Source organism: Rhodotorula graminis (genome assembly GCF_001329695.1).
Source record: "Rhodotorula graminis WP1 unplaced genomic scaffold RHOBAscaffold_6, whole genome shotgun sequence".
NCBI lineage: Eukaryota > Fungi > Basidiomycota > Microbotryomycetes > Sporidiobolales > Sporidiobolaceae > Rhodotorula > Rhodotorula graminis.
Genome location: NW_017264933.1, coordinates 68,298 through 90,537, shown reverse-complemented (window position 1 = coordinate 90,537; position 22,240 = coordinate 68,298). Strand labels below are relative to the sequence as shown.

The 22,240-nt window shown below is 67.8% G+C and overlaps 10 protein-coding genes across 10 annotated transcripts; 4 read left to right on the top strand and 6 right to left on the bottom strand.

Moving 5' to 3' along the window:
* Positions 1-827: 827 nt before the first annotated feature.
* RHOBADRAFT_53155 (uncharacterized protein) lies at positions 828-3,278 on the bottom strand (the record flags this gene model as incomplete). Its single annotated transcript, XM_018416696.1, has 6 exons — positions 3,153-3,278; positions 3,001-3,096; positions 2,588-2,941; positions 2,347-2,512; positions 1,832-2,057; positions 828-1,758 (listed from the first exon to the last, which is right to left on the bottom strand). The coding sequence occupies exons 1-6, from the start codon at positions 3,165-3,167 to the stop codon at positions 828-830; spliced, it is 1,788 nt and encodes a 595-aa protein (XP_018271179.1). The 5' UTR covers positions 3,168-3,278.
* Positions 3,279-3,573: 295 nt separating this feature from the next.
* RHOBADRAFT_14609 (uncharacterized protein) lies at positions 3,574-5,293 on the bottom strand (the record flags this gene model as incomplete). The annotated part of the gene is made up of 5 exons (XM_018412214.1): positions 3,574-3,712; positions 3,798-4,100; positions 4,174-4,602; positions 4,704-4,822; positions 4,901-5,293. 5 exons carry the CDS (start codon positions 5,291-5,293, stop codon positions 3,574-3,576), a joined length of 1,383 nt encoding a protein of 460 aa, XP_018271178.1.
* Positions 5,294-5,648: 355 nt separating this feature from the next.
* Positions 5,649-7,167, bottom strand: RHOBADRAFT_35973 (uncharacterized protein; the record flags this gene model as incomplete). Its single annotated transcript, XM_018413319.1, has 7 exons — positions 5,649-5,792; positions 5,838-6,009; positions 6,125-6,388; positions 6,486-6,532; positions 6,595-6,612; positions 6,684-6,853; positions 7,014-7,167. The coding sequence occupies 7 exons, from the start codon at positions 7,165-7,167 to the stop codon at positions 5,649-5,651; spliced, it is 969 nt and encodes a 322-aa protein (XP_018271177.1).
* Positions 7,168-7,395: 228 nt separating this feature from the next.
* Positions 7,396-11,156, top strand: RHOBADRAFT_53153 (uncharacterized protein; the record flags this gene model as incomplete). Its single annotated transcript, XM_018416695.1, has 9 exons — positions 7,396-7,500; positions 7,562-7,712; positions 7,780-8,265; positions 8,339-8,908; positions 8,977-9,009; positions 9,073-10,136; positions 10,211-10,280; positions 10,369-10,511; positions 10,586-11,156. The coding sequence occupies 9 exons, from the start codon at positions 7,396-7,398 to the stop codon at positions 11,063-11,065; spliced, it is 3,102 nt and encodes a 1,033-aa protein (XP_018271176.1). The 3' UTR covers positions 11,066-11,156.
* Positions 11,157-11,158: 2 nt separating this feature from the next.
* RHOBADRAFT_53152 (uncharacterized protein) lies at positions 11,159-13,339 on the bottom strand (the record flags this gene model as incomplete). Its single annotated transcript, XM_018416694.1, has 8 exons — positions 11,159-11,283; positions 11,368-12,135; positions 12,221-12,348; positions 12,433-12,545; positions 12,609-12,726; positions 12,791-12,941; positions 13,004-13,206; positions 13,303-13,339. The coding sequence occupies 8 exons, from the start codon at positions 13,337-13,339 to the stop codon at positions 11,254-11,256; spliced, it is 1,548 nt and encodes a 515-aa protein (XP_018271175.1). The 3' UTR covers positions 11,159-11,253.
* A 136-nt stretch (positions 13,340-13,475) lies between these two features.
* RHOBADRAFT_53151 (uncharacterized protein) lies at positions 13,476-14,648 on the top strand (the record flags this gene model as incomplete). Its single annotated transcript, XM_018416693.1, has 8 exons — positions 13,476-13,581; positions 13,655-13,809; positions 13,877-13,894; positions 13,960-14,133; positions 14,196-14,287; positions 14,354-14,374; positions 14,447-14,512; positions 14,582-14,648. 8 exons carry the CDS (start codon positions 13,476-13,478, stop codon positions 14,592-14,594), a joined length of 645 nt encoding a protein of 214 aa, XP_018271174.1. The 3' UTR covers positions 14,595-14,648.
* Positions 14,649-14,842: 194 nt separating this feature from the next.
* Positions 14,843-16,881, bottom strand: RHOBADRAFT_14305 (uncharacterized protein; the record flags this gene model as incomplete). Its single annotated transcript, XM_018412197.1, has 4 exons — positions 14,843-15,060; positions 15,137-15,568; positions 15,690-16,564; positions 16,661-16,881. 4 exons carry the CDS (start codon positions 16,879-16,881, stop codon positions 14,843-14,845), a joined length of 1,746 nt encoding a protein of 581 aa, XP_018271173.1.
* Positions 16,882-17,251: 370 nt separating this feature from the next.
* RHOBADRAFT_66340 (uncharacterized protein) lies at positions 17,252-19,157 on the top strand. Its single transcript, XM_018418945.1, has 9 exons — positions 17,252-17,341; positions 17,418-17,512; positions 17,577-17,622; positions 17,703-17,745; positions 17,816-17,873; positions 17,957-18,028; positions 18,099-18,291; positions 18,410-18,651; positions 18,856-19,157. The coding sequence occupies exons 1-9, from the start codon at positions 17,324-17,326 to the stop codon at positions 19,094-19,096; spliced, it is 1,008 nt and encodes a 335-aa protein (XP_018271172.1). The 5' UTR covers positions 17,252-17,323; the 3' UTR covers positions 19,097-19,157.
* Positions 19,158-19,453: 296 nt separating this feature from the next.
* Positions 19,454-21,018, top strand: RHOBADRAFT_53149 (uncharacterized protein; the record flags this gene model as incomplete). The annotated part of the gene is made up of 5 exons (XM_018416692.1): positions 19,454-19,500; positions 19,607-19,756; positions 19,858-19,969; positions 20,097-20,210; positions 20,290-21,018. 5 exons carry the CDS (start codon positions 19,454-19,456, stop codon positions 20,995-20,997), a joined length of 1,131 nt encoding a protein of 376 aa, XP_018271171.1. The 3' UTR covers positions 20,998-21,018.
* Positions 21,019-21,105: 87 nt separating this feature from the next.
* On the bottom strand, positions 21,106-22,054 carry RHOBADRAFT_53148 (uncharacterized protein; the record flags this gene model as incomplete). The annotated part of the gene is made up of 2 exons (XM_018416691.1): positions 21,106-21,663; positions 21,856-22,054. The coding sequence occupies 2 exons, from the start codon at positions 22,052-22,054 to the stop codon at positions 21,188-21,190; spliced, it is 675 nt and encodes a 224-aa protein (XP_018271170.1). The 3' UTR covers positions 21,106-21,187.
* Between the last annotated feature and the right edge of the window lie 186 nt (positions 22,055-22,240).

Below are 22,240 nucleotides of genomic sequence, written 5' to 3'. Positions count from 1 at the left end.
GGGCATGCTCGGGATGCGCAACACCATCACGCACGCAGCGACAGTCACTGACTCGTCCTCTTGCCCCCCGAAACAGGTCTCGTGCCCCTGCGCTCCTCTCGCCGGTCGCAGACCTCGCGTCGCCCGACCTGACCTGCTCTCGCTCTGCTCGTTCTCGACCCGCCCGCCTCGACGTCGCACTCTTCAAGCCCAGCTCGTCTCGCTCGTTGTGCGTCCCACTTTCCTCCCCTCCCCTCCCCTTCCCTCCTCGCCGGCCCGAGATTAGAACAAACCGTATCGATACTTCGAGACCTTCGTCCGGCACAGTCCGCGACGAGGGAATGCCGATGCAACCGTTAGCACGTCAGTATGAGGTTGCACGAGCGAGAGACGAGCAGCGCCGAGCGCGAAGAGGATCAAGCACTGACCTCGCCTCTCCACTTCGCGCAGGCTCTCTCCCTCTCTCTCTCTACCCTCGCGCATGTGTAGCCCTTCCTTCTCCTTGCACAATACACGTCTTTCTCAAAGTTTCCCTTTCTGCCCGAGACCTGCTCGTCCGCGTCGACCGCGAGCCTCTTCCTGCCCGAGAGCGTGCAACTTGAGAAGGCGACTGTGGTCGTGGCCTCTCTGCTTCCTTTCGAGGGTCGAAGCTGCTCTGCGTGGCGTAGCGAGTCGTGCAGAGAGTCTGGAGAGCGGCACGAGAGAGCGTCTCGGAAGCTCGTGCGCGTGTCGAGCGTCCAGAAGAAGCTCTCGACCACGCGCTCCAGACTCTCTCGCTAGCGGGCCGGACGACGAGAGAACCACGGCAAGCAAGACAGATTGCGACTCGAAAAAGTGCACAGAGCACCTCAGTACCCTCCTTCGGCCCCGGCGAACCCGCCGTCGGCTCCCGCAAACCCGCCCGGACCCTCACCCTGCCCCGCCTCACCGTCCCTCTCTCCCGCGCCCTCGTACCCGCCCATGCCCGTCCCTCCCTGCTGCCCTTCCGCCGTCCCACCGCCTCCCGCCCCGAACGCCATCATGGCGCTCGGCGCGCACAGCGACATGATCTCCTCCATCGTCGGCGGCGTCGGCCGGCCGACAAAGAACGGGTGCGCCGACCGCAGCGCGTACACGAACGTCGACCACGAGTGCGCCGAGGTCGCGTCGAACGTGCTCGGGTCGAACGAGGACGACGGCGCGGCGCTCGAGGTCGGCGCGGGCGAGGGGGTCGGTGCGGCACGGGAGGGAGCGGCGACAGGGACAGGAGCAGCGGGCGAGGCGTAGGGCGACGTCGACGGGTGCGAGGGCGAGTGCTGCTGCGGAGGAGGGGGCGGTCGAGCGGCGTGCTGCTGCTGCTGTTGCTGCTGGGGCGGCGCGGGCTGAAAGGGTCGCTTGGCCGGCGGGCCGTCGTGCTGGTTGCTGTAGCCGTGCTGGGCCTCGTCGTACGAGCGCGTGTACCCTCGCGGGCTGTCGTACGACGCCGGCTGCCGCGCCTGGTACTGCTGCTGCTGCTGCGGCGGCGGCGGCGGACCGTGCCCGGGCCGCTGGCCGAACCCTGCGCCGTTCGACGGCGCGACGTGCTGCGGCGGCGGCGGCGGTGCGGCCTGCCCGTTGAGCCCGCCGGCGATCTGCTGCAGGGCGGCGAGCTGAGACGCGTCGAGGGCGAGGTGTGGGACGGTCGAGGAGGAAGGGTTGGACGCGAGCGGGGCGGTGCTGTAGGTCGGCGCAGGGCCGGGGTAGGACGATGCGGCGTACGAGGTCGATGCAGGGTAGGACGATCGAGGTGGTGGGCCCGATCTGCAGGTGAGGGAGTTGGGCACGTCAAGATGGGGCAAAACGAGAAGATGGAACAGGAGGACAAGGGACGCACCCGTACGCCGTGCTCGACACGCTCTTGCCACCCATCTGCGCCTCCCTCAGGACACGCTCGACCTCGGCCTGCATCTCCTCCTGCCGCTTCTGCTCGATGGCGGCCTGGCTCAGCGGCGCCTCGGTCGACGCCTGCAGGAGCGCGAGCACGTTGGCCGGGATGGTGCTGCCGCCGGTCACGCTCGCGGTCGACGCGGCCGGCTTGGCCTCGGGCGGCGGCGAGAGGTCTGCGACGAGGGAGGGCGAGGAAGGCGGGCGCAAGCTTCAGTACACGCTCTGTCTCGGGTTCTCGGGGTCGTGCTGGTCGACCGGGCGCGAGAGAAGGGTATACGGCTGCATTGCGGCTTGCGAGCTGGCCAAAGTCGCTACAGACCGACGAGAAGGCGCTGGCCCTCGGGCGTGCGTGTCGCGCGAGCACGAAGTGCAGGTCGACCGGCTGCGGGAACCGCCGCCGACGCACGGGCCGCGAAATCGCTCGACCGTGATGGACAGAACGGGAGAGAGAGGGGGGCGCACCTGGGCTGAGAGAAGGTCGAGCAGGAGAAGCGACGCGAGCCGTCTTTGTCGAGGTCGAGGTCGAGGACGAGCCGGCGGCGAGGAGCTTCTGGCTGACGCGCGCCATGGCGGACGGGCTGAACGTCGCCGCCTTGGTCCAGATGTCGAGGACCTTGCGGACCTTTTCCTGCACGCGCGGAAAGGGGTAGTCAGCTTCTGGCGGGCGCAAAGAGGAGAAGGAGAGGAAAGGGAGGGAGCTCACCCGGTGCTCGGGAAGGCCGTTCTCCCAGTTGTCGAGGACAAACTTGGCGAGCATGCCGGCTTCGAGGATCTTGAGAAAGCTGGCGTAGGTGCCGCTGCCGGCGCTTGCGGCTGCTGGAGCGGGCGAGGCTGCGGCTGGCGGGCTGAGGGTGGGGGTGGTGGACCCGGCGGCCGCGGTCGTCGGCGATTGCGCTGGGCCCTCGCGCGCCTTGCCCTTGGCCTCGCGGTCGATCTTCTTTTGCCGAGAGCGGGCTTCTCGCGCGATGCCGTCGACGAGGTACAGCGACGTGAGCTTGTTGGCGGCCGAGGCTTTTTTGTGGTGCTTGTACAGGATCGAGATGATGCGCGAGTCGTTCTGCAGGTCCATAGGAATGTCAGTGAGGTCCTCGAAAGGTACGGACAGGCCTGGCGCACCTGGATGTTGTGGATGGCCGCGTCGACGACACCTTGGAGGAGCGACGACGAGAGCTTGCCCTTGGTCGTCAGGCCCTTGACTTGGCGGTCGAAGTCCTGCGGGTGGCGGGTCAGCAAGGTCCACTGAGGAGGACCAGACCACCAGGACGTACCTCGAGCGAGGCCATGGCGGACAGGGGAGCGGTTGGAGGGAGAGCGTCTGTTCGCACCGTCTCGCCCTCTGCCCTTCGCTCCACCTGCACAGACGGTCTATGCAACTCGAGCAAGTCGGTCTCGAGCTCTGTAGCTTCCTGATAGAGGCGCGAGTGCGATCCCAGCGGCGGTGCTTTTCTCCCTCGTCCTCCTCCCCCGCTCACCTCCCTTCCTGCTCGCCTGGGCGGCTCCCTCTGCCCGCCGAGGTCGATCTTGTCTGCTCGCAAAGACGCTCTCGATACGAAGTCGCCTCGCCCTGATTCCTGCTTCGCTCGGCCTAAGGTTTCGCTTTCGCTCTCGCTCTCGCTCTCGCTCTCGCCCGGTCCTGTTCCTCGTTCTAACGGACCACGCTCGCGCTCAACGCTTGGTCATTGCGCTCGTCTACATCTTCTGGAAGCGCTCTGCGAGTCGCATGAGCTCGGCATCTCGGCCAGCTGGCGCAATGAAAGTGAGGCCGAACGGCATCTCGTTCCCGCTTGGGTTCGTCCACGTTCCTGCCGGGACTGAGATGGCGCACAGGCTGCGTGGACAAGGGCACGACGACGTCGTCAGGTCGAGTCGCTCGGCGGAGAGAGAAAGAAAGAGAGAGAGAGAGGCGGACGCACTCGACGAGGTTGACAAAGTGAGTGAACGAGCCGAGGATCTTGTTGCGGCCGAGCGGGTCCTCGTCGACCTCGGCGACCTTCCAGTGCGTGACCGTGCTCGGGACGACGAGGACGTCGGCCTTCTCGAACTCGAGCTCGACGCGGCGCTTGTACGACGCAAGGAGGAACAGATCCTGGTAGGCGCGCACGGCCGAGAAGCCGGACGAGGCGGCAAAGATGGACGCGACGACAGGGTGCATCGTCGAGGTACCGTGGGCCGTCAGGTAGTCGTCAAAGGCGACGAGCCGTTGGGCGACGATCGAGCTGCAGGAGGGACGACGGTGAGCTCGAGTCTACTTGAGAAGGTCGAGACGCTCCGAGAGGACGAGGGGCGCACCTGCCGTAGAGCATGTTGTTCGCCTGCTCGAAAGGCTCGTAGTTGAACCCTTCGGCATTGACGAGTCCTCCTCGCGCGAGCTTGTCGACCGCCTGCTTGTACAGCTGGGCGTACGGCGCCGAGAGCACCTCGAGGAGCTCGGCCGGCGGCGTCGCAAACTTGATGCCCTCGCTCCGCCACGGCGCCAGGCCCGACGTGAGCTTGTCGTACGGCCGGGCGAGCGAGTCGTTCGGGTCGAACGCGCGCAGGACGTCGTACACTTGCCGCGCGTCGTCGACCGTCGGCGCGAGGACCGTCACGCAGTCGGCCGTCTTGCACGCCGGGACGAGGCCGACGGTCGAGATGCTGTACAGGGTCGGCTTTAGGCCGACGACGCCGTTGAACGAGGCGGGAACGCGGGTCGAGCCGGCCGTGTCGGTGCCGATCGAGCTGCGGACGAGAAATGGGAGGCGACGAGGGTCAGGCGCGTTCTCCTTGCCAGGGCGTGCTCTCGTCTCAGCAGGAAGATGGGAGGAAGGCCAGTGACGTACAAAGAGACGAGCTTGGCGCCGACCGAGACGGCCGACCCGGACGAGCTGCCGCCCGAGATGTACTCCTTGTCGAACACGGAGCGCGGTGTGCCGTACGGGCTGCGGTGGCCGACCAGTCCCTGCAGAGAGTGAGCCGTGAGCCATCGTGCGCGAGAGAGAGGCAGGGAGAGGGTAGGAGAAGGAGAAAATGGGCGCACAGTCGCAAATTGGTCGAGATTGGTGGTCCCGACGAGGATGGCGCCGGCGTCGAGAGCCCGCTGAACCGCCGGCGCCGTCTTCTCGGCGACGTACGCAAAGTCGGGACAGGCCAACGTCGTCTTGAACCCGGCGACGTCGATGCTGTTCTTGACGCTCATCGGGACGCCAAACAGCGCCGGCTTGTCCTTGCCGTCGTGCGCGCGCTCGAGCTCGGCGGCGCGCTCGAGGAGCGTGTCGAGCGGGACAACGTCGATCCACACGGCCGGGTCGACGTCGGCGGCGTAGGCGGTGAGCCGCTCGTGGACGGCGCGGACGACCTCGGTCGGGGTGGTGGCGCCCGAGGCGTAGGCGGCGTGGAGCGCAGAGATGACGAGCGAGCCGTCCCAGGGCATGTCGTGCGAGTGCGCGCTGCGCGAGAGAGTGCAGGGGAGAAGAGGAGGGAGGAAGATAAGGCGGGTGGGGAACGACCGCGTCTCCGCTTCGAGCGCTCGACCGCGCCGGCCGAGATTCGTCACGTGACAACGATGAAGCCGCGGACCGACGGCGAGGTAGGACAGGTTGACGCCGTGTCGAGGAGAGGCGCGAGACGTAGGCGAGGTGCATGGGCCTGGAGGCTGAGAGAAGGGTGAGTCTGAGGGTCCGAGCGGGAGCTCGTCGAGCCGATCCACCGCCGCCGCCTCTCGCCGCAGAACGCGCACGCCCGGGAAAGCGCTCTGAACGGCTCATTACACTCTGAGACGCGCAGGGCTAGTACTCCTCGGCGAGGGCGAAGAACTCCTTGGCGATGCGGTCCTGCGCCTGCTCGCCCGTCTCGCCCTCCGAGTCGGCGATGGCGCGCACGACAAAGAAGTGGTGGCCCATGAGGTCTTGCGGCTCGAAGGCTGCGCCGCCCTTGCCTGCGTACCGAGTCTCGGTGTCAGTGCCGGCCCCTCGAACGCGCGACGAGAGCCGCAAAGAGACTGAGTGAGCGTGGGACGGACCGTAGACCTTGCCTCCCGCCTCGCGCGCGATGATGGTGCCGGCGCACACGTCCCATGACCAGCACCCAATCTCCCAGTACAAGTCGAGCTGCCCGGCGGCCGTCATCGAGTAGTTGAGCGCCGCAGAGCTGTCGCGATGGGGAGGTCCGAGTCAGTCTCGGTGCGGGGCGTGGCCGCGAGGGAGCCTGCCCAGCCGCAGCTGCTCGTGCAACTCGGAAAGAAGGGAGAGAGAGGAGAACGTACCCAATGCTGCGCAGCGAGTGCGCCATGACGCCGCCCTCGACCTCCTTGCCGTCGCCCGCGAGCCGCATGAACGTCCTCCCCTTCTTCTCGATCACGTTCTTGGACCGGTCCGAGCCCCACTCGACGCCGATGATGGCGTCGCCGAGCGAGGGCAGGGGCGCAGGGTGCGGGTGCGTGAGCGGGAGGCGCGTCGTCTCGTTGAGCCAGGCGCCGTGACCCTCGCGCGCCGAGTAGAGCTTGTTGAGGAACGGGTTGAAGATGACACTGCGCGAAGACACAGAGGTGAGAGTCAGGGCACGTTCACGAGCGCGACACTCGGCCGGCCAAGCTTGAAGGAGTAGGGACAGGCTCGGCGTCTCACCCGATGACGGGGACCTGCTTGTACGTGAAGCCGATGCTGCAGCAGACCTGTGAGCGAGAGTGAGTGTCAGTTTGGCGGGAGGGCGAGGGCGAGCGGCGCACTGGCACACAAAGTCGAGACCGTGAACCTGTCGGAATGCACAGGGTCAGTCTGCGAACGTCTCGAGGACAGGATGGGTGTGCGGCAGTCGGGACGCACAAAGTTCGAGGTGCCGTCGACCGGATCGACGATAAAGGTCGGCTCGTCGGTGAGCGAGACGCGCTCGCCGCCGGCAAAGCTCTCCTCGCCGATGAACTTGAACGACGGGTAGGTCGACGCGATCTGGTCCTTGATGAAGGCCTCGACGGCCTGGTCCGTCTCGGTGACGACTGCGGTGACGAGGAAGCTGTGGGTCAGGCTGCGTGTCCTGCTCGAGGAAGGCGACGTCCGAAGTGGGGGGAAGGAGGAGGAGGAGGGAGGTCGGGACGGTTTCGAGGGGTCGCGCGAGCCGTACCCGCCTCGAGGCTGAGCAGAAGGGACAGAGCTCACGGTCGACGCGGTTCTTCTTGGCGTCGACGCCCGAGGTAGCGTCGGCGGACGAGGTGCGCTTGGCCGAGCCGGCGAGGATCATGGCGCCGGCGTCCTTTGCGAGCTGGAGGGTGAAGGCGTACACGGCCTCGAGATCGAGCGAGTCGGCGGGCATGCTGGCTGGTGGTCTCGAGCGAGTGGAGACAAGAGTTGAAGGAGGAGGAGGACGAGGGCGACGCGACGAGGGCCCGGCTCGCTCTCGTCTCTCCCACTCGCCCTTGGCCAAGCGTGCACGGGCTGCAGCTGTCGAGAGGCCTTCTGGGACTCTCCCGAAACCGGTCCCAGCCTCGTCCACCTCGCCGTCGCTGTCCTGCTCGACCAACGCGTCCTCATCAGCGCGTCAATGCCTCGAGCGCAACCGGGCAACCCCGACTGGGCCGAGTGGGTCGACGAGCTCGCCAGACGCGCAGAAGAACGAGGCGAGAAGTCGGCGCAGACCTACAAGCGGGTGCGTCGCTCGATCCCCTCCCTGTTGGCCTCGCCCTCACTCCTTGCTCCCTCGTCGACAGGCCGCGTCTTCCCTGCACAGCTGCCCGATCCCGTTCGCGCACCCTGAAGATGCCCTCCAGCTCAAGGGCGTCGGCCCCAAGATCGTCGACTTCCTCGTCGGCAAGATGCGCGACAAGTGCGACAAGGAGGGCTTGCCCATGCCCGACCGCCGTGCGTCCTTGCGTCCCCTGCCCTGTTCCTCCTTCCGCCAGTCGGCTAACCTGTCCCCGCCACACAGTCGCCTCGTCAGCAGCTCGTCCTCGCAAGGCCCCCGCCAAGAAGAAGCGCACGACCGCCGACGGTCCCGCCTCGGACGAGGTCGACCCGCGCGACGCCCGTCGCCAGCGCACGACCCAGCTCGACCTCGACGCGCCCCGCATCGAGTTCCAGGCGCACCCGGACGGCCACGCGTGGAACGAGCCGCTGCCCGAGGACGACGAGCCCGCGCCGCGAGCCAAGGGCAAGGGCAAGGCCAAGGAGAAGGCGCCCGCCAAGCCGCGCGAGTACCTCCCGCGCCAGAACAGCGGCGCGTACGCCATCACGCTCGCCCTGTACCTGTGCTGCTCGGCCGACGAGCCCGAGTCGTGGACGACCAAGGGCCGCATCATCGAGGTCGGCCAGGAGCACTCGGCGACGCCGTTCGGGCAGGGCACGGCCAACCGCGGCGGGCAGGCCCAAGGCGGCCAGAGCTACACGTACACGGCGTGGAGTGGCATGAAGAACCGTGCGTCCTCGTCTCCCTTTCACGAGGGCTCGTTCGGCGCGTTCCCCATACTGACCCGCCTTCCGCCGCGCAGTGCTCGACAAGGGCATAGTCGTCACCGACAACAAGCGGCCCGCCAAGTACGCCCTCACCTCGACCGGCTACGCTCTCGCCGAGAAGCTCGCCCCCTTGGCCGGCATCCCGCTCCACGTCCGCCTCCCGACCTCGTCTGCCGGCCACCCTTCCTCCTCCGGCGCCGGGCCGTCGACCTCGACCTCGGCCGCCTTCCGCGGTCGCGGCAACGTCCTCGGTGGCACGTCGACCGGCCATCGACCCGCCGCACATGTCGGCACGTCGATTCACGCCGCCGCTCGCCGACGGGCCTCGTCGCCGATCTTTGCCTTCTCGGACGACGCCGACGCGGCAGGCGGTGGCACCGACGACGACGACGAGTTCCGGGTGCAGATGCGCAAGGCGATGGAGCTGAGCAGGCGGGAGAGCGCGGGCTTGTCGTCGGATCCGGCCGTCGGCGGCGGCGGCGGCGGCGGCGGCGGCGACGAGCGCGAGAGGGCTCGGCGCGCGCTCGACGGGAGGAAAGCGGCGAGTGGGGCATATGCGGCGCAGGCGACGGCGAGGCGGGATGCGCCCGGGCTCAAGAACGTCGGTGCGTCGACCCTTTCTTCCCTCTGCCTCGAGCCGAGCGCCGAGCTCACGTCCAGCTCGCCTTTACAGACAACGCATTCGGCTACTTCTACCTCAACGAGGGTGCGTCCCTATCTTCTCTGCTTCGGCCGCGGCCCGGACGACCTGACAGTCTGCCCCCCACAGCCGACGAGCGCGTCCTCTCTCGAGACGACGCCGAGGTGTCGCAGACCGACGACGGCGCAGACCTCCTGTACCGCATCGAGTACCGCCTCGCGCAAGACCTACACCCGATCGTGCGCGGCCTGCAGCGCCCCGAGCCCATCTCGCGCACGGTCCCGCTCCCCGGCGGGTCGACCAGGACGGCCTACATGCGCGCCCGCGTGTCGAACCAGACGGCGCCGGGCTTCCCCAAGGTCACGTCGGCTGGTGCTGCATCATCGAGGGCCGACAAGCGCGACGAGCGCCCGCTCGACCCGATGGCGAGCCTCCTCGGCGGGTACCAGGCGCCGAGCAAGAAGGGCAAGGACGCCATGTACGCGCCGCCGCCCGACGTTCGACGTCTTGGCGCCGACCCCGACGCTCCGCAGGCTCAGCCGCAGCGTGGGGCGGGCAACGTGCTCGACGTCCTCGCCCGCTTCAACGCCAAGGGCGGCGCGGCGGGTCCACCTCCCGCAGCCGCCAAAGCTGCGTCATCGCCTTTCCGCCCCGCCGGCAGCACTCGAACCGTCGACGACGCCGAGCCCGACGAGCCGAGTCCACCCAAGCGCCTGCGCCACACCGCCTCGACCATCCTCGCCGCCGCACCCTCGGCTCGGGCGCCTACCTCGACCACCGTCCCGCTCCGAGCCGGGTTCGCCGGCGCCGCCGGGGCGCATCAGCTCGTCAATCGGCACCCGCTCGACCCGGTGCGCGACCACGTCGCGCCGGCGTCGTACCGGTTCGAGCCGTTCACGCCCATCGTCTGGCCCGCCGGGTCGTTCAAGGTGTACCTCGTCGTCGACTCGCGCGAGGGCACTCGCGAGCACGGCAAGCGTGTCGAGCTGTGCGACAAGTTTGAGCGCGAGGGCGTCAACGTGCAAGGGCGGATGCTTCCCCTCGGCGACATGCTGTGGGTCGCGAGGCGCGTCGACCCGGTGACGGGGCGGCCGACGGGCGTCGACGACGTCGTACTCGACGCGATTGTCGAGCGCAAGCGCCTCGACGACTTGTGCAGCTCGATCCTCGACGGGCGGTACGTCGGGCAAAAGGTGCGTCGCGCTCGTTCCCATTTTCTTCTCTCCTCTCTTCCGCCGTCGAGCCTGACTGCCTCGCGTCCCTCCAGTTCCGCCTCAAGGACTCGGGCATCACGCACCGCATCTACCTCATCGAGAAGTACGACGTCGCCGCACAATGTCCGTCCTCGTCCCCATCTCCTCGTCGCTCTTCTCTCGTCGTCTCGCCGGCCGACTGACTCATCCTCTCTCTCTCCCCCTCGCGCAGACGAGAAGTTCGGCAAGCAGATCTGGACGTGCAAGTCGCAGCTGCAAGTCAACGACGGCTTCTACGTCCACGAGTCGGCCAACATCGGCGACACCATCTCGTACCTCAAGAAGCGCACCCAAGTCATGGCCGAGCTGTACGAGGTGCGCCCTCATCTCCCTCTCCCTCTCTTCCGTCGTCGCGCACGTGACTGACCCGAGGACGACGACGACCGCAGCACAAGGACCTGCACATCATCCCCGACGCCATCATCAACCGCGCGACCTACCTCGCCCTGCAGCAGTCGCTGCGGCTCGCGTCGCCATCGCAGCCGCACCACACGACCTACGCCTCGTTCTACGACCTCAACAAGCCCGATGCGGCTCTCACGCTGCGCTCCCAGTGGGGCAGCATGCTGCAGCGCGTCAACGGCCTCGGCGCCGAAAAGGCCGTCCAGTTCCTCGGCCGGTGGGACACGCCGATGCGCTTCTTTGCCGAGGCGCAGCAACACGAGCGCGACGTCGAGAGGGGTAACGCGCTCCTCCCCGTCGAGCTGGACGGCGGGGCAAAGAAGCGCGGCGCGCCGAAGAAGCGCAAGGCCGAGGACTTTGTCGTCGAGGAGCTCGACGACGGGAGCGCGTCGACGAGGGGCATCAAGGGCAAGCTCGGGGCGCGCATCTGGGAGCTCTTCATGACGAGCGGGCGGTACACGAGCTGAGGGAGCGGGCACTGGCAGTTCTCGAACGTTTCTCTTTCTTCCTTTCGTACTTTCTCTCCCTCTCTCTTGCACATGCAGTATCTTCTCGGGCTTCGGCAGAATCCTGTTTGCGTGCGAGAGAGAAGAGAGTGTACAGACAACAGAAGTAAAGCCGCTGCGACGAGTCGACGAGGACGGGCCCTTCTCGTTCACGAGTCGCCCATCAAGTTCCACCGAGCCTGCGCGCACACACACCATCGAGAAGTCAGTGCAACGCTCGTCATGACGACGAGAGAGCCGACAGAGAGTGAGAGAGGACGCACCCGCTTGGCCTCGCGCTCCCGCTCGTCGACGCTCGGGCCTCCTCCCGCTCCAGCTGCGCCCGCCGCCCTCGCGCCGCCCTGCGTCGGCCCAAGCTGCGTCGTCCTCGCCCACTGCGCCGCCTCGGCGTCGTTCTCGTCCGCCCCCGCCGCCGTCGAGTCGCTGACGAGGAGCGCGGCGGCGCGCCGCCCGTCGTCGTGCGGCGGCGCCTCGCTCGGCTCGCGCTGCGACTGGCTCGCCATGAGGTGCACCTGCGACACCTGGTCGACCTCGGCAAACAGGGCGTCGACGTCGTCGAACCCGAGCGCGTCGGCGTCCATGCCGCCGCCGTACTCGTCGTCGTCGTCGCCAACGACCGGGGCCGGAGCGGCTCGTGCGTCGGGTGCAGGCGACGGCGTCGGCGGGTTGAACAGCGGGCGGTGCGCTCCCCCTGCTCCTGCTCCTGCTCGTGCGCTGTCGCGGAGCGGCACCCTCGCGAACGGGAGCGACTCGCTCTTCTCGCGCTTGACGGGCGCTGCGCTCGCACCCCTCCCGCTCGCGCCCGACCCTGCTCCCGCTCCTCCTCTCGCCGCGCCCGAGCCCGAAGCCGTCGCCGCGCGTGACCCACTCGCGCTCGTGCTCGACCCGCCGCCGCTGTCGTAGTCGGTCGTCGCAACGACAAACTTGACCTCGAAGTAGTCGCCGACGAGCTGGAGCATGAGGGGGCGGCCGCCGGTCGAGAAGTGCGCCGTGAGCGCCGCCGGGACCGAGTCGGCGAGCGTGATGATCGACTGTGCGCGACTCGCCTGTCAGCATTAGTACAAGGCGCGGCAAAGAGAGCTGCGCAACCAGGACGACGGCGAGACGAGGGCGCACCTTGAATTCTCGGAGCGCAAACGTGACGACTTGCGGGTCGGGCACGTCGTACGCGTCGTAGTCGTCGATGTCGACGTGGAGCTCGGTCGCGAGCGGGCGCGAGGCGTAGGCCTCGCCCGGGTTGGTGACTGCGGGTCGCGAGCCTCGTCAGGTCTTGCTCGAGGGGGGGGGGGGGGGGGGTCTCGAGGGAGAGAAAGGGAAAGTCGACGCACCGTCAAAGCCCGAGTCGTTAAAGCTCTTGAGGCGACAGTCGCGCTCGCCGCAGTAGAACGTGATCTCGTCGGCGGCGCCGCTCGCGCCCGCACGCAGATGAAAGTGCTCGGTCCTGCTCGACGACGGCGTGAAAGTCAGTAGGGCTTTTCGAGGGAAGGGAGAGAACAGGACGGACCAGTCTTTGAGAACTCGGGCTGAAGCGGTCCAGGACGAGGTGCACGCGTCGAGGTCAAAGCGGGCCCAGTTCTGGACGTTGGGGTCGCTGTACGTCAAGCTGTGCTTCTTGCGGACGCCTGTGACGAGTTTCGAGTGAGGCAATGTCTCCTCGGGGGCGACGAGGCGGCACGAGGGACGCACCGTGCTCGCAGAAGAGGTGGACGACGAGACGGCACTCGCCCGAGTCGACGCCGGGCTCGCGGTGACGGTCGCCGGCGCGGTCGCCCGAGTCGACGACGGCGATGCTGACCGACTCGACGGCCGACTTTGTGCGCAAGGTTGACAGGAAGGGCTGCAGGCGGGGGCAGGGATCAGGAGAGGGAAAGGAAGTGGGAAGGCGAGGGGGGAGCGGACCTTTGCCGTGATGGAGAACTTTGCGGGGCGGAGTGCGTCTGGGTCGACGAGGTAGTACTCGGCAAAGAAGCGCGGGTACAGGTGTACGATGCCGAACGCGGTGCGCGACGAGTTTACGGTCGAGACGGACAGGCGCTGGTTGGTGGCCGAGAAGTCGAGGTCGTCGCCGATGCGGGACAGGCAGGTGAGGGCTTTGGTGAACTCTGCGGGCGCGTCAGAGGTGAGCTTTGCGGTGTCGGGTTGCGAGGGAGTGAGAGGAGGTGGGGGAGGAGAGGGAGGGGGAGGGAGAGGGGACGGACGCTTGAGGGCGGTGCCGCCTGCGATGTTGAGCTCCATGCGGGTGCAGTCTAGCGAGGCATGAGCCGGCGAGAGGCTCGCAGCAGTGCGAGCGAGCGGGTCAAGGTCAACACGGCAGCGACGAGGACGAGGAGGACGAGGACCTCTGGCGCTCTCTCGCACGACCACTGCTGCCATGCTGCGCACCACCAAGCTCCTACGCACCCCGACTGCAGTCTACCCGTGGCCCGCCTTGCCCCTGCGCCGTCCGCTCCACTCGTCGCCCGCCCCTCTCGCTCATCGTCCGTCCCTCATCTCCCTCTCGCCGTTGCTCCCGCCTACAGCACCGCCCTGACTCGTCACCACCCGCAACAGACTTCTTCGACTCGGCAGACTATGTCCACCGCTTCGAGCAGCAGGGCTTGACCCGACAGCAGGCCGAGGGCATCGTCGACGCACTCGAGAACATCGTCCAAGAGTCGGTCAACAACCTCGAGTCCAACCTCGTGTCGCGCACTGAACACTACAAGGTCCGTCCCCTTCTCTCGTCCTCCTTCTCCCGCCGTCGCCCTCTGACACCGCCACCCCTGCCCGCAGCACCACGACCGTCAAAAGGTCCGCTCTCCTCCACCCTCTGCACCCTCCTCGACCGCCAAAGCCAACTCACGCCCACCCTACAGGTCGACTTTGCCGCCCTCAAGCAGAACCTCGAGCTGTCGGAGCGCACCGACTTCATGAACCTCAAGGCCGAGAACGAGCGCCTCCTCGGCGACATCGAGCGCCTCAAGCAGAAGCTGCGCGAGGAGATCTCGCGCACCCAGGCCGGCGTCAGGCTTGATCTCAACCTCGAAAAGGTGCGCCCTGAACCCCCCTCGTCACCTTTGCGTCCAGGGCTCACCTTCCTCTCGTCGTGCAGGGCCGGATCCGCGACGAGATGAGCACGCGCGAGGGCAAGCTCACCGAGGTCGACACGCGGATAGAGAACGAGATTGGCCTCTTGCGCGCATCGTGCGTCGATCTCTCGCCCTCGCTTCTCTCGCCGTTCCGAGACTGACCTCGTCTCCTCTCGCGCAGCATGGAAGCCGTCAAGTTCAAGTGCGTCCCTCTCTCTCTCGGCCTTGATTCCCTTCTACTCGACGCGACACTGACGCTGGCGACCACCCACAGCATCTTGCAGTACGCGTTCGCCGTCATGTCCGGTACCGGCGCGCTCCTCCTCGCCTACCTCCGCATGTGCGTCCTCTTTCTCCTCCTCTCGGCACCTCGACAGCCTCCTGACGACGTCCTCGTCACTCTCTACAGGTTCGCCAACTAAATCTGTAGATGGCACGCCCCCGCTCGTGTTGTATTGCAGTTCCACCTTCTCGTCCTTCCTCGAGAGAGAAACTCCTCGCCGCTCTCGCCGCTCTCGCTCTCGGTGCAACCTCGAGAGCGCTCGTCGTACAGTGAAAGCACGTCTAGGTTGCGTTATGCGACAAGGACAAGTCGAGGGTGAGAACGAACGCCCGGACCTCCTCCTCCCTCCTCGCCACGCACGAGCCGGCCCCTCGCTCGCTCGCCCACTCAGAACGGCCGGCCACCGGCACCGCCGCGCCCACCGCCGCGACCGCCACGACCACCAGCGCCACCGCGTCCGCCGCCACGGCCACCACCGCCGCCGCCACGTCCGCCGCCGCCGCCGTTGCGGCCTCCGCCGCCGCCCTCCTTGCCCGGGAGCTCCTTGACGAGACGGATGCCAGGCGTGCCCTTGAGCCCCATCTTGGACACCGTCTGTGCGAGCACTGTAGCAGGAGAGAAACGGGTGTGAGTGAGAGGACTCGAGACCGGGAGGAGAAGGAAAGGGGGAGGAGGACGCACTGCCCGGCACCTCGGCGCACCCGAGCCCGCCCGCGCCCGTCGACTGGGTCGCAAAGTCGTTCCACAGGGCAATCATGTCGGCCGCCGAGCCCCTGAAGGCGTCGCGCAGGAAGCCCTTGTAGAACCCGAGGCTCGCGGCGTAGAACTGGCCCTTGGTCTCGTCGTCGACCTGGCTGCTCGCCCTCGCGAGGTCGGCGCGCGCCTGCTCGACCGGGCCCGAGCCCGGCGCGAGCTGCGATTGGGCGAGCGGGTGCGCCTGGAGCGGGAGCGACGACAGGCGCCGCAGGAAAAAGGCCTCGAACGGCGCGAGGACGATGATGCCCTTGCCCTGCGCCGACGTGGTCGCGCCCGCACGCGCCGTGCGGCCGAGGCGGTGCACGTACTGCTCGAGCGACGCCGGGAGGCCGACCTGGATGACGGCCGTCACGTTGGCTGCGGGCGTGCGAGGAAGGGGGTCAGTACGGGCTCGCTGTACAGAGAGCGACGGGCGCTTCTCTTCCCCTCGACTAGGAGAGACAGAGAGAGAGACACAGAGAGAGAGAGGTGGACGCACGGAAGTCCATGCCGCGCGCCGTCACGTCGGACGAGAAGAGGACGCCGCCCTGGGCGACCTTGAACGCCTCGGCGGCCGCGTTGCGCTGGCTCTGGCTCTTGCGCGAGTGGATCTCGTACGTGTCGAACCCGGGCGCGAGCTGCTGCAGGCCGACGCGCTTGAACAGGGCCGCGACGAGGCCGGTCGCGCGCGCGGTCGGGAGGAACACCATGGCCTTGGTGGCCGGGTTGACGCGGATCTCCTCGCGCAGGAGGGCGAGCGTCTGCGGGAACACGTCGAGGAGCGACGGCGGCAGGAGCGAGAACTGGGGGACGGCCTGGTGCGTGTTCTGCTCGTCGTCCGGGATCGTCGACACGAACTTGAAGCCCTTGGCGAGCGCGATGGCGCCGAGCTGGTGCACCTGGGGCGGGATCGTCGCCGAGAACATGAGCGACTGGCGGGGCGCCGACTGGCGCGAGGGCAGGTGCGAGATGATGCGCTCGCAGTCCTGGCGGAACCCTTGCTCGAGGAGGCGGTCGGCCTCGTCAAAGATGAGGGTGCGCAGGCCCGACAGCTTGGGCTTGAGGCCGCCGTTCTGGAGGTGGTCGAGGAGGCGGCCGGGCGTCGCGATGAGGAAGTCGCAGCGCTCGTTGTTCAACCGCTTGGTCTCGGCGTTCATGTTGGTGCCGCCGACGACGTGCTGCACCTTGAACTGGGTGCCGCTCAGGAGCGTCTTGGCGCTCTCCTCGATCTGGATCGCGAGCTCGCGCGTCGGCGACAGGACGAGGACCGAGATGGCGCCCTTGGGCGGCTGGGTCGGTGCGCGCAGCAGGTTCTCGATCGACGGGATGAGGAACGCGAGCGTCTTGCCCGTGCCCGTGCGCGCCTGCGCGAGGCTGTAGACGACGAGGACGAGTCAGTGTCGTGCCCTGCACAGCTCGTCGAGAGAGGGAGAGAGAGGACCAGGGACGACGAGGGAGAGGGGGACGCACACGTCGACACCGGTCAAGCAGACGGGGAGGGTCTGGGCCTGGACCTCGGTGCAGTACTCGTAGCCGCCCTGGGCGATGCCGCGCGCGGTGGCCTGCGAGATGAGGCCTTGCTGGACGAAGTCGGCGAAGCGGGTGGTGCTGAACGTCTTGGACAGGGCCGAGCCCGGGATCGGGGTGGCGGCGCGCGGGGTTTGGCTCGGGGTGGTGACGGTGCTGGCCATGCTGAACGGGGTCGCGGTGCCGTTGCTGGCCTGGAGGTGGGGAGGCTGCTGTGCGAGGGCGGGGGCGGCGGGGTGGGCGGCGTCGGCCGGTGCGCCGGGGGCCTTGGGCTTGCGCGGGCCGCGGTTGGGGCGGCGGCGCTTGGCCTGGCCTTGTTGCGCGGACTGGTGGGGAGGCGGGGCAGACATGGTGCGCGGGTGTTGGTCGAGAGCGAGAAGAGCGAGCGACGAAGCTCAACGCGCGCGACGCGTCTCTCCGGGCACAACCCTCCCCTGAGTAGGGCCAAATCCTATTGGATCCGCGCCGTAAACCCCCCACCTCCTCGGCTAGACTGACGTTTCGAGCCTCATCAGCTCGCGCACCTTTGGACTGCTCCTCGCTCTCCCACGCACCCTCAAGCTGGCGTCTCGATTCGCAGCTACCACCACCACCCTCACTCGCACCATGGCCGACCACGCAAAGGTGCGCCCGCCTCTCTCTCGGCCTCTCGTTCGCCCCCGCGTCGACTGACCCGCGCCCGACCTCTCGCGCCTCGCAGAACATCGCCCGCTGCAAGCGCTTGATTCCGCCTTTGTCGCCAGAGCTTCACAAGGGCCAGGCAGGCAGGGTCGGCGTCGTCGGTGGCAGCAAAGAGTGCGTCCACCAGTCGCACAGCTCCTCGAGCGAGACTGACCCTTCTCGCACTCGCCTCGCGCAGCTACTCGGGCGCGCCTTACTTTGCCAGCATGACTACCTTGCGCATCGTGAGTCGCCGAGCTCGTTCAACTCGCCCTGGCATCGCCGGCTACGCGCCCAGCTGACCTCGTCCCCCTCCTTGCCGCAGGGAGCGGACCTCGCCCATGTCATCTGCGAGCCTGCTGCTGGTTGTCCGTCCTCTTTCATCTCTGTGGATTACCTGTGCGAGAAGCTACTGACTAGCCTTGACCCGGTCCGCAGCCATCATCAAGACCTACTCGCCCGACCTCATCGTCCACACCGACCTCAACGACAAGCTGTGCGTCGCCCTCGCCGTCCCTGTCCACCGTGACGTCTTTTCAGGACGTGCGAGACTGACTTGGTAGCGTTGGCCGCCTGCAGCTCGGAGGAGGAGATCACCGAGGTGTTCAAGGGCATCCTTCCTCGCCTGCACACGCTCGTCATCGGTCCCGGGTGCGCTCCCTCTTTCCCTCCCTCGCCTTCCTCTTTGAACTGCGAGCTGACGTCGAGCGTTCCCCAACAGCCTCGGCCGCGACAAGCACATGCAGCTCGCCGCCCGGATCGCCATCAAGCTCGCGCGCGAGAACGACCTGTACCTCGTGCTCGACGCCGACGCCCTGTTCCTCGTCCAGAGCGACCCGAGTGTCGTCAAGGGCTATAAGCGCGCCGTGTTGACCCCCAACGTCGTCGAGTTCCAGAGGCTCGCCGAGGCTTGCGTGAGTCGGCCGCGCTCCCCCGTCTCTCCCTCGTCGCAGGGCGTCGCTCAGCCGCGCCTGTGGGCGAGTGTGGGCAGCGCGGACGCTCTCACTGACCCATTTCCTCTCTCTTTCGCAGCATATCGACCCGTCGCTCGACCCGAGCGAGCTTGCCGGCGCCCTCGCCCGAGCGCTCGACGGCCCGACGCTCGTCCAGAAGGGGCGCGCCGACCGCATCACGAACGGGCACGAGACGCTCGTCAGCGAGGTGACGGGCTCGTCGAGGCGATGCGGCGGCCAGGGTGACGTGCTCAGTGGCGCCGTCGGGACGTTCCTCGCGTGGGGCAAGAACTACGAGGAGCGCGACGCCAAGAACGACGCGTGCGTCCAGCCTTTCCCTCTCGACTGGATCCGACGATGGCGTCGCCGTGGTCCGCCGTTTGGCGGCGGATCGTCGCACGTCTGCATCTTTCCGTTCTCGAGCGCACCATCTGACCTTCTCGTTCCTCCCTTTCCTTCTCCCGCTTCTCTCGCCCCGCCTTGCCCCACTCCTCGCCCTCTCCTCTCTCGTCGCCACCCTCGCAGGGACCCGATCAAGCCGCACGAGATCACGCTCCTCGCGGCGTACGCCGCGTCGTCGCTCACCCGGACGGCGTCGCGCCTCACGTTCGCCAAGCACAAGCGCGCGATGCAGACGGGCGAGATGCTCGGCTTTGTCGGCGAGGCCTTCGAGGACGTGTTTGGCGCCGATGCGACGGCCGACGAAGGCGCGAGCACGACGGGCGTCGTCGACAAGCTCGTGACGGCCATCAAGGGGAGCCTGTGAGCGAGGGGAGGGGCGCCTTCTAGACGAGTGTGCCGCACTGCACGTACATATGCTGTCCCTCGAGGGCTCGACGAGAGAGCCGCAGAGCGAGAACACGAAGCAGAGCGGCGGATCGTGCGCAGGCGGTCGGAGCGAACCGGGCCCAGGTCGAGAGTCGAAATTGCCAGCCTCGCTCGGCAGTTCCGGTGTTGGGTGTGGCCCGCCTGAGAAGGCATCGTAGAGCGGCTGCATGGACGCCGAGTGAACTTGGCCTTGTTGAAGAGTTGGTGGTCGAACCGGCCGGGTGGGGGACGAGGCTCGTCTCTCTCGCTCTCGCTCTCACCGCTGCGCACTCGCTGCCCAGCTCTACCTGCTACCATGGCCCTTCCAGCACAGCCGCCATTCAAGCGGTTGCGCACAGACGGGTGCGTCCACAGCTCTCCTCCCTCGTCCTCCTCCGCCCGTCCGGCATCTCGTTCCGGCTTCCACACCTCGCCAGCAGCGCAGCTGACCCACGCATACCCCACACAGCTACGCCAACTACAGCATCGCGTTCTCGCCCTTCTACCCGAACAAGCTCGCGCTCGCCGGCGCCGCCAACTTTGGCCTCGTCGGCAACGGCCGCCTCTCGGTCGTCACCCAGGACGCACCACCACCTCAAGGCCTCGCTCTCGAGAAAGCGTGCGCCCCACTTCGCTCCCTCTGTCCCACCAAGCGTCCACCGCTGGGCGAGGACGACGAGCTGACCTCGCTCCATGTGGGGGACTCTGTCGCTCGCGCAGGTTCGACACGCAGGACGGCCTGTACGACCTCGCCTGGTCCGAGTGCCACGAGAACCAGATCGCGACGGGCAGTGGAGATGGCAGCGTCAAGCTGTGGGACGTCATGGTCAACGTGCGTCGCCTTGTCCTCCTCTCTCTGCAGCTCCACGCTGTCGAGCGCCGAGCGGACGCTCGGTTCAGCTCGGCGCTCGTGTGCGACGGTGGACTGAGCGGACCTGACGTCGAATGCGCCCCTGCAGGACTTTCCCGTGCGGAAGTGGCACGAGCACCAGCGCGAGGTCTTCTCGGTCGACTGGAGCAACGTCCAGAAGGAGCTCTTCTGCACGAGCAGCTGGGACGGCACCATCAAGATCGTGCGTCCCTCTCTCTCTCGCCTCTCTCGTACGAGCGTACGAGCACGCCAGCTCACCCCTCGCCCCTTCCCTCGCACAGTGGACGCCCGATCGTCAGTCGTCGTTGCAGACCATCCCGGCCCACGGCGCCTGCGTCTACGCCGCCCTCTTCTCGCCCTCTCAGCCCTCGCTCATCGCGTCGTGTTCGTCCGACGGCACGCTCAAGCTGTGGGACACGCGCACGCCCCTCGCGCCGTCGACGCCGGCCGCCCCGGGCCAGCCGGCGCTCGCGACGCCGCAACTCGCGCTCCCCGTTCACCCGGGCAGCGAGGTGCTCGACCTCGACTTCAACAAGTATGCGCCCCACCTCGTCGCAACGTCGAGCGTCGACCGCAGCGTCAAGGTGTCGGACCTGCGCGCCGCCGCGACGCCGTCGCCCGGCTCGGGCCCTGGCGCCGGCGCGCCGTTCCTCCAGCCCAACGCGACGGTCGCGACGCTGCTCGGACACGAGTACGCCGTGCGGCGCGTCGCGTGGAGCCCGCACTCGAGCGCGCTCGTCGCGACGGCGAGCTACGACATGACGGCGCGCGTGTGGAGCGTGCCGGCCGCCGCCGCAGGAGGAGGAGGAGTAGGGCCGGGTGCGGGTGCGGGTGCGTCGACGTTCAGTGCGCAGGGCGGGATGGGCGCGAGGATCGAGAGGGTGTGGGACCGGCACACCGAGTTTGTCGTCGGCGCGGCGTGGAGCCTGTGGGAAGAGGGCGTCGTCGCGAGCTGTAGCTGGGACCAGGAGGTGCACCTCTGGCGATGAGATCTATCTCGCTCTCAGGTACGCAGTGGACGAGCAGCAGAGGAGAGCGTGTGACTCGAGCTCGCGAGCGAGGAAGAAAGAGAGAGCCTCTCACAGAGGGGAGCTCGAGAACGAGAACGAGAGGGCGAGGGTGGCAATACAACACGCGCACGACATGCAGAGGTGGGTAAAGAAAAGAGAGGACGGGGATCTACGCCTGCGACTGCTGCTGCTCCTGCTCCTGCTCGAGCTTGAGCTTGTCGGCCTGCTCGGCCAACCGCTTGACCGTCTCGTCGTCGGCTCCTGCCACCTCGCCCGCCTTGTCGTCGCTCGGTGCCTCCTCGGCCTTGGCGTCGTCGCCTCCGGTCGGCGCCTTTACGCCGAGGCCCATGCACCCGAGGACGTAGCCGACGCATTTTTCCCTGCGGACGCGCTCCTTGCCGAGGGGCGTGTCCTGGTCGTCCTCGCCGACGACGAGGGCCTCGCACGCCTCCTCGGCCTCCTGGACGGCCGTCTTGCCGTGGTGGTTCTTGAGGTCGAACGCGGCGAGCGGGAGGAGCGGGCACAGGAGCTCGAGGACGGCGAGGTGGTAGTTGAGGCAGGCCCAGTGGAGCGGGGTCGAGAGGGCCGTGTTCTGGGCCGACAGAGCGGCGAGAGGGAGGCGAGGGAGGAGCCACGACACGATCTCTGCGACGAGGGGAGCGAGGTGAGCGACAGGTTCGACGAGGTTCAGGGTTCCGCTCGTGGGACCGACAGGGCTCGCGCGCCGCTGCACAGCTGCGTCAGAGCGCTCTGAGAGTGCTGCGCGAGCCCACCGCCGGCCTGCTGCCGCCACGTTGGCCCGACGGCCTCATCAGCTGGAGGGGAGGAGGAGCTCACCGGTGTGACCGTTGCCGGCGGCCATGTGGAGGGGCGTGTTGTCGCGGTCGTCCTTGGCGTTGGCGAGCCAGTGGTCGCCGTACTGGTGAGCGAACTGCTTGATGTCGTCGAAATCGCCCTGGTCGAGGTCACCGTAGCGGCAGCACTCGAGGAGGGCGGCGAGCTCGTCCTGCGAGGGCTCGGGGCGGGTCGTGGCCATGGTCGGTGCGGTGGGCAGCACTGGCAGGTGGGGCGAGCGAGCGAGGTGGAGCTCGACAGAGCCGCGCGAGCTGATGAGGACGCAGAGAGCACGGACGGGGCGGTGCTCTCCCTCGAGCTCTCGAGCTCTCTCGCGCCCAACAGCTGGAGCAAAGCGACTCTGTACAGCCCTCAAGCACACTGCTAC

What these genes read in the sequence shown, in the direction of transcription:
- RHOBADRAFT_66340 (XM_018418945.1), top strand. An exon ending in ACCGACCTCAACGACAAGCT is followed by an intron (nt 17,874 to 17,956) that starts GTGCGTCGCCCT and finishes GGCCGCCTGCAG; the next exon opens with CTCGGAGGAGGAGATCACCG. An exon ending in AGAGGCTCGCCGAGGCTTGC is followed by an intron (nt 18,292 to 18,409) that starts GTGAGTCGGCCG and finishes TCTCTTTCGCAG; the next exon opens with CATATCGACCCGTCGCTCGA.